Source organism: Cibotium barometz, chromosome 23 (genome assembly GCF_041138505.1).
Source record: "Cibotium barometz isolate CiBa-2024 chromosome 23, ASM4113850v1, whole genome shotgun sequence".
Classification (NCBI taxonomy): Eukaryota; Viridiplantae; Streptophyta; class Polypodiopsida; order Cyatheales; family Cibotiaceae; genus Cibotium; species Cibotium barometz.
This window is the reverse complement of record NC_141068.1, coordinates 22,205,891-22,217,885: the sequence shown is the minus strand read 5'-3', so window position 1 is coordinate 22,217,885 and position 11,995 is coordinate 22,205,891. Positions and strand designations below refer to the sequence as shown.

General features: G+C 38.9%; 1 protein-coding gene across 1 annotated transcript; it reads left to right on the top strand.

Moving 5' to 3' along the window:
• The first annotated feature begins 1,239 nt into the window (after positions 1 to 1,239).
• LOC147625749 (uncharacterized) lies at positions 1,240 to 4,349 on the top strand. Its single transcript, XM_086817297.1, has 4 exons — positions 1,240 to 2,037; positions 2,176 to 2,355; positions 2,535 to 2,820; positions 3,444 to 4,349. The coding sequence occupies exons 1-4, from the start codon at positions 1,303 to 1,305 to the stop codon at positions 3,671 to 3,673; spliced, it is 1,431 nt and encodes a 476-aa protein (XP_086673423.1). The 5' UTR covers positions 1,240 to 1,302; the 3' UTR covers positions 3,674 to 4,349.
• The last annotated feature ends 7,646 nt before the right edge of the window (positions 4,350 to 11,995 follow it).

Sequence of the window (11,995 nt, the reverse complement as noted above, 5' to 3'; positions counted from 1 at the left end):
TGAGAGAATAATTTTTTTTGATAGAAACTAATAAGTAGAGAAAATACATTTTTCTCGAGGATACATGATGAGAGTGTATCTTCTAGATAAGTAATAAAAAAAAGCTCTTTTTTTTCTCTACATGTACTAGATTATTTAAATTGTCTAATGCTATGTAATATTTTAGTGTCCCACTTTAAACCTCTTTCAAACTCATTATAAACAACCTGTATTCTTATTAGACGCAAACCAAGCATAAACAATTCCTTTATTTAAAACATTAAAAGCTCATAAGAAAAATAGTTCTTTTAGCCCATATCCCTTGTGAACTGGACAACACTAGTATAAATTGGTGACTATTGTTTAGTGACCTATATTGAAAAAAAAACCAATTAAAATTTTGGCTAGCCTTGAAATTAAGGGCTGAGATTTTGACAATTCTAGTTAAAAAAACCTAGTGACAAAGTGGCCAAGGTCAAGACTTCCCCTTATTTCTTTCTTTTTTTAAATTTAGGCGACTGATCTACTAGGTAGGACCTCGCATGTCCTTGTTACATATATCACCCATATAGTGGGCAAGGGGCACCAATCACATTACCTGGGTTAGTAGCCAACACCTTTTCCCAGCTGAGCCACGCGCGCGCGATGGTTGTTTTCCAAGCAATTATATAAAATAGTTTGCCTAATTGCATATCAGGAGCATGGTTGTTTTCCAAGCAAAGAAATAAAATAGTTTGCCTAATAGCATATCAAGAGCATAGGATACTCATTCATGTATCTCTCCATAGGCAATGCTATTTATCTATTTGATAGTCTAAATTCCAATTCGATGTGATTTTATTTTGTCATAAAACTAACCGAACCTTTTCAGGAAAAAAGGCCAGTTCACTTTTCTGACGTGGCGATCTCTGCCACGTGGGAGACGCTCCGGAGTCGGGAAAAAAATATCTGAGAATTGGGAAATTTTGGGAACCGCCAGATATTTTGCAAGGCCAACACCACATTGATGGCGCCAACGCGGGCCCCACCTACTGGTCCACGTCAAGTACCAAGGCTCTTTTAAGGACGTGCCACGTCCGATAAGTGCCGTGCGTTTTGCTTGCATGGCCTTCTTGCCAGTTGTCCAGCTGGGCAACCAGCTCAGCTTGCAAGCGTGCAAAGTTCCAAGAACTAGTCACGTTCCGTTTTGTGGGTCATATCGAGTAAGAGGATTTCTCATCAATATCTTCTCCTCCTTCCGCGATCATGTCCTCGCTATAAAGACGACTTGAAAGAACCAAAATATCAGAAACCCCTTACCGCTTCTCTCTCTTCTCTACAGCCATGGCAGGACCTTCTTCACATTCCTGCTTCCAGCCGCCCCCTCCTCTTACTGCATGTGGAGAACCTGCAACTCTCCATGATGCAGATCATGTAGAACTTGCATGCTTTCATTATGGAGGCCTTGCAGAGCCACATGTGGAATCTGCTGAAAAAAATGTAGTTTCTGAAGCTGTGAATATAGACCCCCAAGGAAAATCTGCAGACCTAAATGCAGAGCCACATGTGGAATCTGCTGAAAAAAATGTAGTTTTTGAAGCTCTGAATATAGACCCCCAAGGAAAATCTGCAGACCTAAATGCAGATTTTGCAGCTGAATATGCCTACCCGCATGGAGACTTACATGAAGAATCTGCAGACCCACATGGAGTTTGTGGATATTTTGCATACTCTAATGGAGAATTTGCAGACCCAAATGCAGAGTTAAGTGCACAATTTGCAGATTTTGCATACCCAAGTGGAGATCCTGTAGACCCATATGCAGATGATGGGGATTCTGCGTATACAGTTAGAGGTTTAGTAGACCCATGTGAAGAATCTGACGACTCACATGGAGAGTTTGAGGACTCAGATGGAGATCATGCAGACGCAGATGAAGACTTTGTAGACTCAGATTTCATCAGAACAGCCCATCTCCCAAGCAATAGCAGACCTTCCTTGTCAAGATGCAGTTCTGTAGGCTCCATAGTCACTCATGCAGCGTCTGAAAGCAAAAGCAGACCAGATCAGCCAGACATGGTAATACATCCCACTCTTGCTTTCTGCTTTTGCTTTTTGTTGGGTTAGATGACAATTTTGTTGTATGCACAATTTCGAGTTAGTTTCTCCGTGTTTTTTCAATCAATCTAACCTTCCATCGACCCTTCACCATGACAGAACTCAGAGTCCTTAGAGACCCACTGGACAGATGATAAGCATAAATCTTACCTCTCTTCTATGGAGGAAAATTTTGTCAAGAATTTGTACCACAGAGAGTATTGTGTTCTTGATGTGTGCGGTCAGGCGCCTTGTCATTTCGAGTCCAACCCTGCACAGTCTCATTTAAGGCTTCCTGAGGTCAGTTTGAAAAACAACCCTCCCAAATATCATTAAGTTATCACTTCATCTCTTTGTGCAAATTATTTGAAGGCAAAACAATTATCAGTGGCGAATTTGCAGGTTCTTGTATTAAGCCTCGAGTGGTCTTTGTTGAGCTGGTTTCTTCAGTTGCGCTAAAATTTGCATGTCTTATGCAGTTCAAGTCCTGGCAGAATGGTGATTGGCAATGGAGGTCAACGTCCAAACCTCTTCTTCCTGCTTGTATCCCCTGGGCCCTGTTAAGGAACCCCTGGGTAAACCATTTCCGGCATCACACTGCTTCTTATGCTAGTGGCCATATCAAGGTCAAGAATGCAAGTTCCGTCCCTGACATGGAAGAAGGCGAGGAAGTGGATTCGCCATTAACCAAGATTTCGCAGGCAGTTCCACATGTTGTGCTGGAGAGGATCTCTTGTCATCTAAGCGCATCAAGCAGCAAGATGGGTATGGTTTCTATTGTTTTACAATTTGAAATGGAGTGTTGTATATGAATAATTGTGTTCATGATAGCATCTATATGCATAGGAGCATTTGAACTGTGGTTCTTTTATGTGGGTAGGTGTCTGTTTCTGCTTATGAGTGCTGATGTTCATATGTAGCATGCTCACATGCCTGTAAATGTATGGGCATCAAGATGAGGGTGCGTGCATGCATGCATCTATATTATGTTTAGCACATCTATTAAGGGGCAAGAAGGGTTCACTCATGTGTTGCATATGTAACACGCAGGTGCAGAATTATTTTGTAAAGGATATTTAATTTTAGGTGCTAATGTAAAAAAAGGGTATTATAATTCCTGGCAAGATGTGTACACAAGGTTATTTCTTGAGGAGCATGCACACACATGTTGGCGGGGCGGCGAGGGAGGGGGGAGGGGGATGTGTTTATCCAAAATTTTGGTCTTGTTATGTGGGTGGGTGTGTTCTGTATGAGTTTGAGCTACCAGAAAAGCTAAAAAGTTTAAGTGATGATGATAGTGGTGCCATGGCACATTCAGATTGTGTAGCTTGACCTGATTGTGAAAGAGGAGTTTGCCTATATATGACAGTGGCAATGTCTTCATGCAGGTCTTCAGGAAAAAGAAACTAGCTCTAAAGTTCAAGATAATAATGGTGAAGCAGAGGAGGATACAATGAAGCAAGAAATGTTGCAAGCAGTTGGTCATAAAACGTCTCATTTGAGAAGTTTTTCAAACATTAGTAAGAGAGGTCTGCCGACAGATGCTGAGCAGAGGCCTTGTACAAGACAAAAGTCAGGTGATAAGCACTGGGGTAGCTATGCAGAAAATGAAATGTGATAAAGTGGGCAAGCAAGATTGTTCGTCACTTATAAAGGAATACGGGAGTGCAAGGACCTGTGTACTCACTCACAGCATGCATGAGTTAAGGAAGTGCATTCCCGGCAAAAGAATGCTTTACGCGATGTAGTTGCACAGCTCCTCAATCCAACTCTAGGTTAGAGCCACAATGTTTATACACACAACAAAGGGGATTATTTCAACAGCTCTTGATCACTGCTGAAATCAGTACCGCCCCAAGACTTGCCCCTACCAGCAGCAGCCGAGCTGTTCTTAGGAGCTGTTCTTAGATACTGTTAAATTTATCGACAAACACTGCTTCACTAGTTAGACTTGCAAAACTCACATTTATCAAAGAAGGATGTCTCCAAGGCATGTAAATGGAGTGAAAAGTTCTCCTGACTCACTCAGTTAAACCCAGTTTGAAGAGGACTACTCTAAGGATTCACAGGGACTATAAACCTGCACTGGCACAGTTGCTCATCATCCATCAAGGTGGTGGTCTCATCTTTAGGACTTGCTAAGTGCACATATAAACATGTACGATATCTACCAAACGGCATCGTGTAGTGCAACCTCCCCAGAATAAGGTGGGATTGCTTCTCACCTCAAGAGTGGTGTCTTGAGCATGGATGTTTGTGGTACTAAAATGGAAAATTCAGGTTATTTTTATGAAGTGAACTTGTCGTACAGATTAGGTGGAGGAGGTTTGGTGATAATTTCATAATGAAACTGCTAGGATGAGTTGGTTTGGATGTGCTGTAATCAAGGCTATTCTATTTTGATTGGGTGAAGCTGATATGGGTTAAAGGCTGGTGTTGTTACACACACACACACACACACACACACACACACACACACGGCAGGATTAAGCTAAGTATAACGGTTGTTACACACACACACACACACACACACACACACACACACACACGGCAGGATTAAGCTAAGTATAACGTTGCTTAGATATTAAAAGATTTGGAAAGGCAAAGAGGGAAGTCTACCCTGAGCTTCAGTACAAATGCTTGGTGCAGCGTTTGGTGGGCGGTTGTGTACGTGCCATGCATGCAGGCATGGCACGTACACACACACACACACACTTTTTTTTTTTAGTGGAATTACACGCACACACGCACACATGCAGGCATGTGCGTGTGTGTGAGAGAGAGAGAGGGAAATGATTAATTAATTTTTAATCCAAGTAGTAATACATCTTTCTATGATGGATTGCACCAACCATCTCCAAGTGAACGTCTACAGATAGATAGATATAAAGCTATTGCCGCCAGCTTTAACAATGTTCTTTACGATACGGATTGTTAAACCTTTATAATCTTTTTATTTTTTTTTTGATTTTTTGCCGCAGCATAACTGTTGGTATAACCCAGTTCGTTGTTATTTAAATCTTAATCAGCAACTTTTTAAAAGTGCTTATGTGAGTTCTGCATTAATGCTCACTCACGTACGCGCTAACTAGCTACTAATCTATTCATAATTGGGTTGTCCTATTTGTTAATCCCACTCAGCTCATGCACCTTGTACTCCCATGCAATGCTCACATAACCCGGTTTGTACTGTATTTTTTATGGCCAAAATTCAGAAATCCTTGTTAGAATCTCATTTTTCTTTTAATTTTAAGGGATGAAATTTGTACATCTTAGTTATAAATCCAGGCATTTGTATATATATATATTTTTAGTGATTTTCAAGTCTTAATCTTGGTTAAGCCTAAGCATTGCCTTTAAATTTAAGGGTTGAAAAAAACATTTTTTTTTGAGGAGTGCATTGCCTTTAAATTTAAGGGTTGAAAAAAAAAATATTTTTTTGGAGGAGTGCTCCCAATTATCCTTACATTCAGGTAGCTACTTGAAGAAGAGATTGTGTTATAAAATTTGATATAATAAGCTATACTAGAAAAACAAATGTAAGGCTTGGTTTGTTTATGCATTATGAGAAGAAAAGAGAGAGAGAGAGAGAGAGAGAGAGAGAGAGAGACATTGAGAGATTTTTGTAAAAAGGAGATAAAATGCTTTACAAACAGTGAATAGGAAGGACCTTTGAACAAATATTTGTATATGTACTTGTTATGCACTCTCAATGTATCTCGATGTAGTGTAAAAAATTTCAACTTTATAATTTATGAAATTAAGTCTTTTGAGGATTCCTTTGAATGTAGAACACTTCGTATATTTTAGTATTTAATTGCACCAATCATCAATCCATTAATACTTTACCTTTTTTTTTGGGGGAAAAACCTTAACTTTGTTTTGTAGTATTATAAGGACTTCAAGAAAGAGACAAGAATCATCACTTGTCAAATCATAAAAGAAGAATCTCTTATTGGTTTTAAAAGCATTCAATGAAGAATCATACTAGATATTTGTAGATTTTTAAAAAGTTTTCAAAAGTTTCAATGGGTGAATGTATGGAATGTCATTAAGCAGTTTCTCTTTCTTAAGGAAAGACAAGCCAAAAAGAAATAGTGAAAACAAAAGAAGAATTCCTTCACGGCGGGAACTCCCTGTTGGGGAGAGAGAGAGAGAGAGAGAGAGAGAGAGAGAGAGAGAGAGATGGAGATGATGATGAAATTAACATCCAAGAAAGGCTAGATATATCCTATGGGACCAACACAAGCACAATACAAAAGAAGGGACTCCTTTAAGGGGACTCTCTTTGTTGAAAAGAGAGAGAGAGAGAGAGAGAGAGAGAGAGAGAGAGATGATTATGATGATGACGCGACGATCAATATCCATGAGAGGCCATACACGTCCTATGGGACCTATACAAGCATAATACATTAGTTATGGACTAAGAATATCTAATAAGGGCCATGATGCCTACAAAAGAAAAATACAACAACAAGTAACATCAATTGGTCCCACATGGCGAAAGGAGAGCTTGCTAATTTCACGCTACAAAAGTCTTAAATGATAGTCCTTCCTTTATCGAGGATTGCACATTTTTTCATTTGCCAACTTCTCGTATCTTTTCTAGTTTTCTTCCTTTTGCTTATTTTTGTGTGTGTGAGTTCTTCTATTATCCATAGCATGGTTCCTTTTTAGCCATATGAGGCCACGAGCACTTGTCCAAACAATATTATTGTGGATGGAATAATCATCACTTATTCTAAGGAAGAATAGGATTAAGAGAGTGAACCTTAGGATTAGGAGTGAGCTATCTACAAAAAGCGGGCTTGTTCGTACCACTTATTTGAAATGCTTTTTATGGAACACTAATATAAGTAGTATGGTGCAAGTGCACTTTATAAGCACTGATATCATGCTATATTTATACTAGTTGGTACATTAATATACTCAATTGAAGACTTATGTAGGTGCATGGAATTGAATAGTCCAATATGCTCAATTGAAGGCCTATATAGGTGTATGAAGCTGAATAATCCAATATGCTCAATGGAAGATCGGTTCATCACAATGAAATTCTCTTGATTGAAACCCAAGAAAGGGCACATAGCAAATGGATGGACTTGACAATGTTCCTTCTGGAAGAGCACTATTGTAAAGGGAAAAGAGGGTTGTTGAGTCCAATTGATCCACAATTTAGTGTAGGAACCACACACACACACACACACACACACACACACACACACACACACACGTGTGCATGCGCATGTGCACTCGCACACATATCCTGTTGAAATATACAAGTGAATAGGGTGTGTGTGGGAACAAGCTCTTGGATAGAGGCTGTAAAAGAGGAGATGTAATTGTGAAAGAACCTGTGAAAAGGTTAGAAGAATCTACTGGGAGAGAATAATGGGTAGCATGAGGGAATTTAGGAGTGTGGAGATATTCTGGGAGATATTCAGGGAAAAGAGAAGAGGTGGAGAGAATCAGGCAAGAGGTGGAGATATTCTGGGAGTGAATCATGGAGAAATCAATGGGATTTGATGCTTGATGTAAACTCTATAAATTGAGGCATAGCCCTAATGAGAATTTGCTAGTTTTTGAGTATCCATGCCTACATTAATCTATGTGCCAATTATTCACTAATTACGTCTTAATCATTTCTTAATCACTTTGTTAATCATGTTGATTCTAGTGTATGATCCACCATAGCTCATCATTATGCTCAAATTTCAACATGGTATCAGAGCCATGCCTAGAATCAACCAGATTTATGAGCTCATTAGTGAATTAATCAGGATTAGTAGGTAATTAGCAAAAAATCAAGTTTTTTAGTGAGTTTTCACTCTTCCCCTTCACCCCCAGTCAGTGGAGGGTCTCTAGCACTTCGCACACATCACATTAGGTCACAAGCTTCTAGCTTAAGCTAGCCAACACCCCTGGCTACCAGCCCATCTACTCCACGCAGCAAACCGCCCAACGGAAGAAGCGAAAATCAACGTTTTAGCCGGCGCATTTTTTCTGAAGGGAAATGCAGATTTCTCCTTGCTCCAATAAAATTGCTTCAATTCCTCCTAGCCCAAGGGGTAATCAAGCATGCTCTACAAGCTGGTGAAGACAGAAATCAATTTCATCAAGTCTACAGAGAGATCAAAGCTCTTCATCAAATCTGCAGGTGACTTTGGTAAAACAGAGATTAAGCTTTCATTATTTGGTCAAATCTTGTGTTTCTTGGCTTAATCCTCTACTAGACTCATTGCTATTGATGCCTTTGAAAGCATTTGAGCTCATTTGAAGTGGAAGGCACCAGATCTGGACTCCCCGCATACTCTGTTTTCTGCACACAAACCAGAGAATTAATTTGCTAATCAGTGATTAATCAATGCTAATCACTGTATTTTGGTGCAATTGAGGGTTCAAATTAACCATTAGGTATCTGATACAGATCCCTATAACTTCAGATTTCAAATCGGAGTTGGTTTGATACTCCAACCATCCCGTACAAATTGGTTACCCTTAATTTAATGTAATTTCTGGTAAAATTATGCTGATAAAATTGTGAAAATCATCATTTTGCATTCAACCCTTGGTTAATGCCTGTAAATCTCACTCAAGTTCAAGATTATTCATAGCCAGAGTTGCATTTGGAATGTGCATGAGAATGAATGCTATACGCATTATGTATTGGGCACATTTTATCAGTGTAAAAATGGGATCAGACACTGCCCTTGTCCAGATTAAGGCAAGAGGTAAGACCTCCCGCATAAATTTGGGTTTGCATTGCATAATGATACAAAATAAACATAAAAAGCCCAAAGGAACTGTCAGCAAAACATTGAAACATGTTGCTCACATGGAGCAAAAAGACCTGACAGACGAGCTCATGGCCCCAACCATGAAAGAAGAAGAATATCTCTTCCCAAGAAGAGGATCCACACCAAGAAGAAAAGCTGAAGGAAGACATGGACACGAGAAGAGAAGCTGCCACAAGAAGAGAAGCTGCCCCGAGGAGAGATGCTGCCACGAGAAGAAGACTGAAGAAAAGAGAAGATGTGAGGCTCCAAAGAGTGAGGAGCCATGTGAAAATCTCTGAGAGAGAGAGAGAGAGAGAGAGAACCCACAACCCAATGTAACCTGCCCCAATAAAGTAAAACCACCTCTGAGCCACCCCGATGATGTAGGCCACGTGGTAGATGTATGTGTGAGCACTTTAGTCAAGGTCACGGGCACTTATAGTAGCCTTGGACACATAGAGAGAGAGAGAGTGTCAAGGACTATGGAGTTTAGGGACTTGAGGCACTGGTCGCGGACTGTCAAGTAAGAAAGAAACTTGATACAGGTTCCAGGTGTGCTGAGATAACTTGAGGGGAGGAGTAGACACTGGTCGCGGACTACCAAGTAAGGGGAGGCAAACTTGGTATAGGGTCTAGGTGTGCTAGGATTATTCACTTGAGGGGAGGTGTTGAAATATACAAGTGAATAGGGTGTGTGTGGGAACAAGCTCTTGGATAGAGGCTGTAAAAGAGGAGATGTAATTGTGAAAGAACCTGTGAAAAGGTTAGAAGAATCTACTGGGAGAGAATAATGGGTAGCATGAGGGAATTTAGGAGTGTGGAGATATTCTGGGAGATATTCAGGGAAAAGAGAAGAGGTGGAGAGAATCAGGCAAGAGGTGGAGATATTCTGGGAGTGAATCATGGAGAAATCAATGGGATTTGATGCTTGATGTAAACTCTATAAATTGAGGCATAGCCCTAATGAGAATTTGTTGGTTTTTGAGTATCCATGCCTACATTAATTTACGTGCTAATTATTCACTAATTACGTATTAATCATTTCTTAATCACTTTGTTAATCATGTTGATTCTAGTGTATGATCCACCATAGCTCATCATTATGCTCAAATTTCAACACATCCTCATTTAAAATGATCTAATTTATGTATGATAATAGTTGGATTAGTTGATAACACTTGATAACACTATTGTAGATTAAATGCATAATATTACTTGTTAAGGAGAAAAAATTGGATTCTTTGAAAGATTTTCTAAAAAAGGTATTTTTAAATTTTTTTTGAAACTCTTACTCATGAATGAATTTATTTAAAAACTTCCCTTAAAAAATATCATTTAAAAAAAAAGACCTGTAACAATATTATAAAGGGCTTAAAATAAGATATGCAAGCACTAGCACAATGATTGAAATTGCATGTTTTGTTAGTTGCAAAAATAAATTAATGACTCATATTATAAAGTGAAGAAGGTAGTTCTTTAATAAAAACTAGTTACAAGTAAAATGATCCATAAATAAAAATCACAGAGACTAATTACAAAAACTCCTTCAAATTTGACTACTCTTTCTCACTATCTACACCATCATAGATAAAAAATACACAAGCAAAAATGATCCATGAATAAAAATCATGGAGATTAATTACAAAAACAATGTCAAATTTTACTACTCTTTCTCACTATCTACACCATCATTAGCATTAACATTGTTGGTTGCATTGCCAAATGATGTAGATGAAGCATCTTCCTCTGCACTATCTATGATGTAGATGAAGCATCTTCCTCTGCACTATCTATGATGACATTGTCTTCATCCCCATTATCTCTTGGGCTATCATGAAGAATATTGTCTCTTCCCCAGTTTGAGTGTGAGAAATGTATCCACTCATAGTTATCCATAAAAAAGGGTTTCGAAGATTTTACTCATTTTCACAAATTCTAGATAGAATTATTCCTTGACCATCAAAGAGACCATCCCACTATCTCACACCTTGTTGTCCTGTATCATATTGCTTTGCTTTATCTACCAAAAACTTTCTTTCCTCAATGCACATCATACACATTTATATTCAATTTCTTTACTAGACTTTGTAGCCTCTTTTGCCTTCTTCAAGCATTTAAGGGGTTTCACCTTTGCATCTTTATACTGAGATCTAGCTATAAATCTCAAAAAATGGGGACCACTTGTAGATAGCCATTCATGACATGACAACAATTGATTTCCAAAGAGGTAAACCTCACTATCTCATTTTTTCTGTATTAAATAATGCTAAAATCTAAAGTCATTGAGCTATTCAAGCATTTCATTCTTTGTGTTTGTTTTCCATGTTCATAATGTGTAAGCCATCTCAACAAGAGACATCATTCTAGGTAAAATAAAGGCAACACATGTGATGAGCAAGCTTCTTTTGAAATGTACTGAACACGTGATTATGTCATCATGAGTATGTCCATAAGAAGAAAGTTCCCATTCAATTTCTTAAACACCCCTACCCTAGATGTACAAACATGTTTAGGTATCCTGTGGGATCCCACTGTCCCCTCTGCACACTGGATTCCTGGATGGTAGCAGCGGAAGTAGCTTCCTCATGCGCGGGGCAGGGTTTCCCACTCGGGGGCTTGCCCTCGAATGGCCGAATGGCCGGGCATGAGACTAAGCTGGTGGTCATTCCAAAAACCAAAACTAGGAGAATTTCCCATGCCCGAAAAACGGGGACGATTCTACCATTTTGAATTTCTTAACGAATTTTTCTAACGAAGTCAAGACTGATCTAACCTTCATCTGAATAAACCAGATAGAAGGAAAACTATAACAGACTTAACTTGAAGGAATCAACACTTTTTTCCTAATTGAATTAGGCACAGCCGTTGATCTATTCATTTGAGAAGTTTTCAGGTTATTATTTAACTATTCGAGTTCTAAGCGTATTCCTATTGATCAATTTTATTATGAAAACTCTACTGATTCCAGCCATTCGGCCCATGGGTTCGGCCCATGGGTTAGCCACCGCCCAACCAGTGGAATTGGTAGAACTAGACAAGTACTCACCCACCCATAATTGAATGCCTTTCTTAACTTTTGCTTTAGAATACAGATACGCACACACTCCTCTTTAAACTTTAACTTTTAAAACAATCCATTGAAAAACAATTATTAGTTACAGATG

What these genes read in the sequence shown, in the direction of transcription:
- LOC147625749 (XM_086817297.1), top strand. Translation starts at nt 1,303, where the DNA reads ATGGCAGGACCTTCTTCACATTCCTGCTTCCAGCCGCCCCCTCCTCTT. An exon ending in CTCATTTAAGGCTTCCTGAG is followed by an intron (nt 2,356 to 2,534) that starts GTCAGTTTGAAA and finishes TGTCTTATGCAG; the next exon opens with TTCAAGTCCTGGCAGAATGG. An exon ending in CGCATCAAGCAGCAAGATGG is followed by an intron (nt 2,821 to 3,443) that starts GTATGGTTTCTA and finishes GTCTTCATGCAG; the next exon opens with GTCTTCAGGAAAAAGAAACT.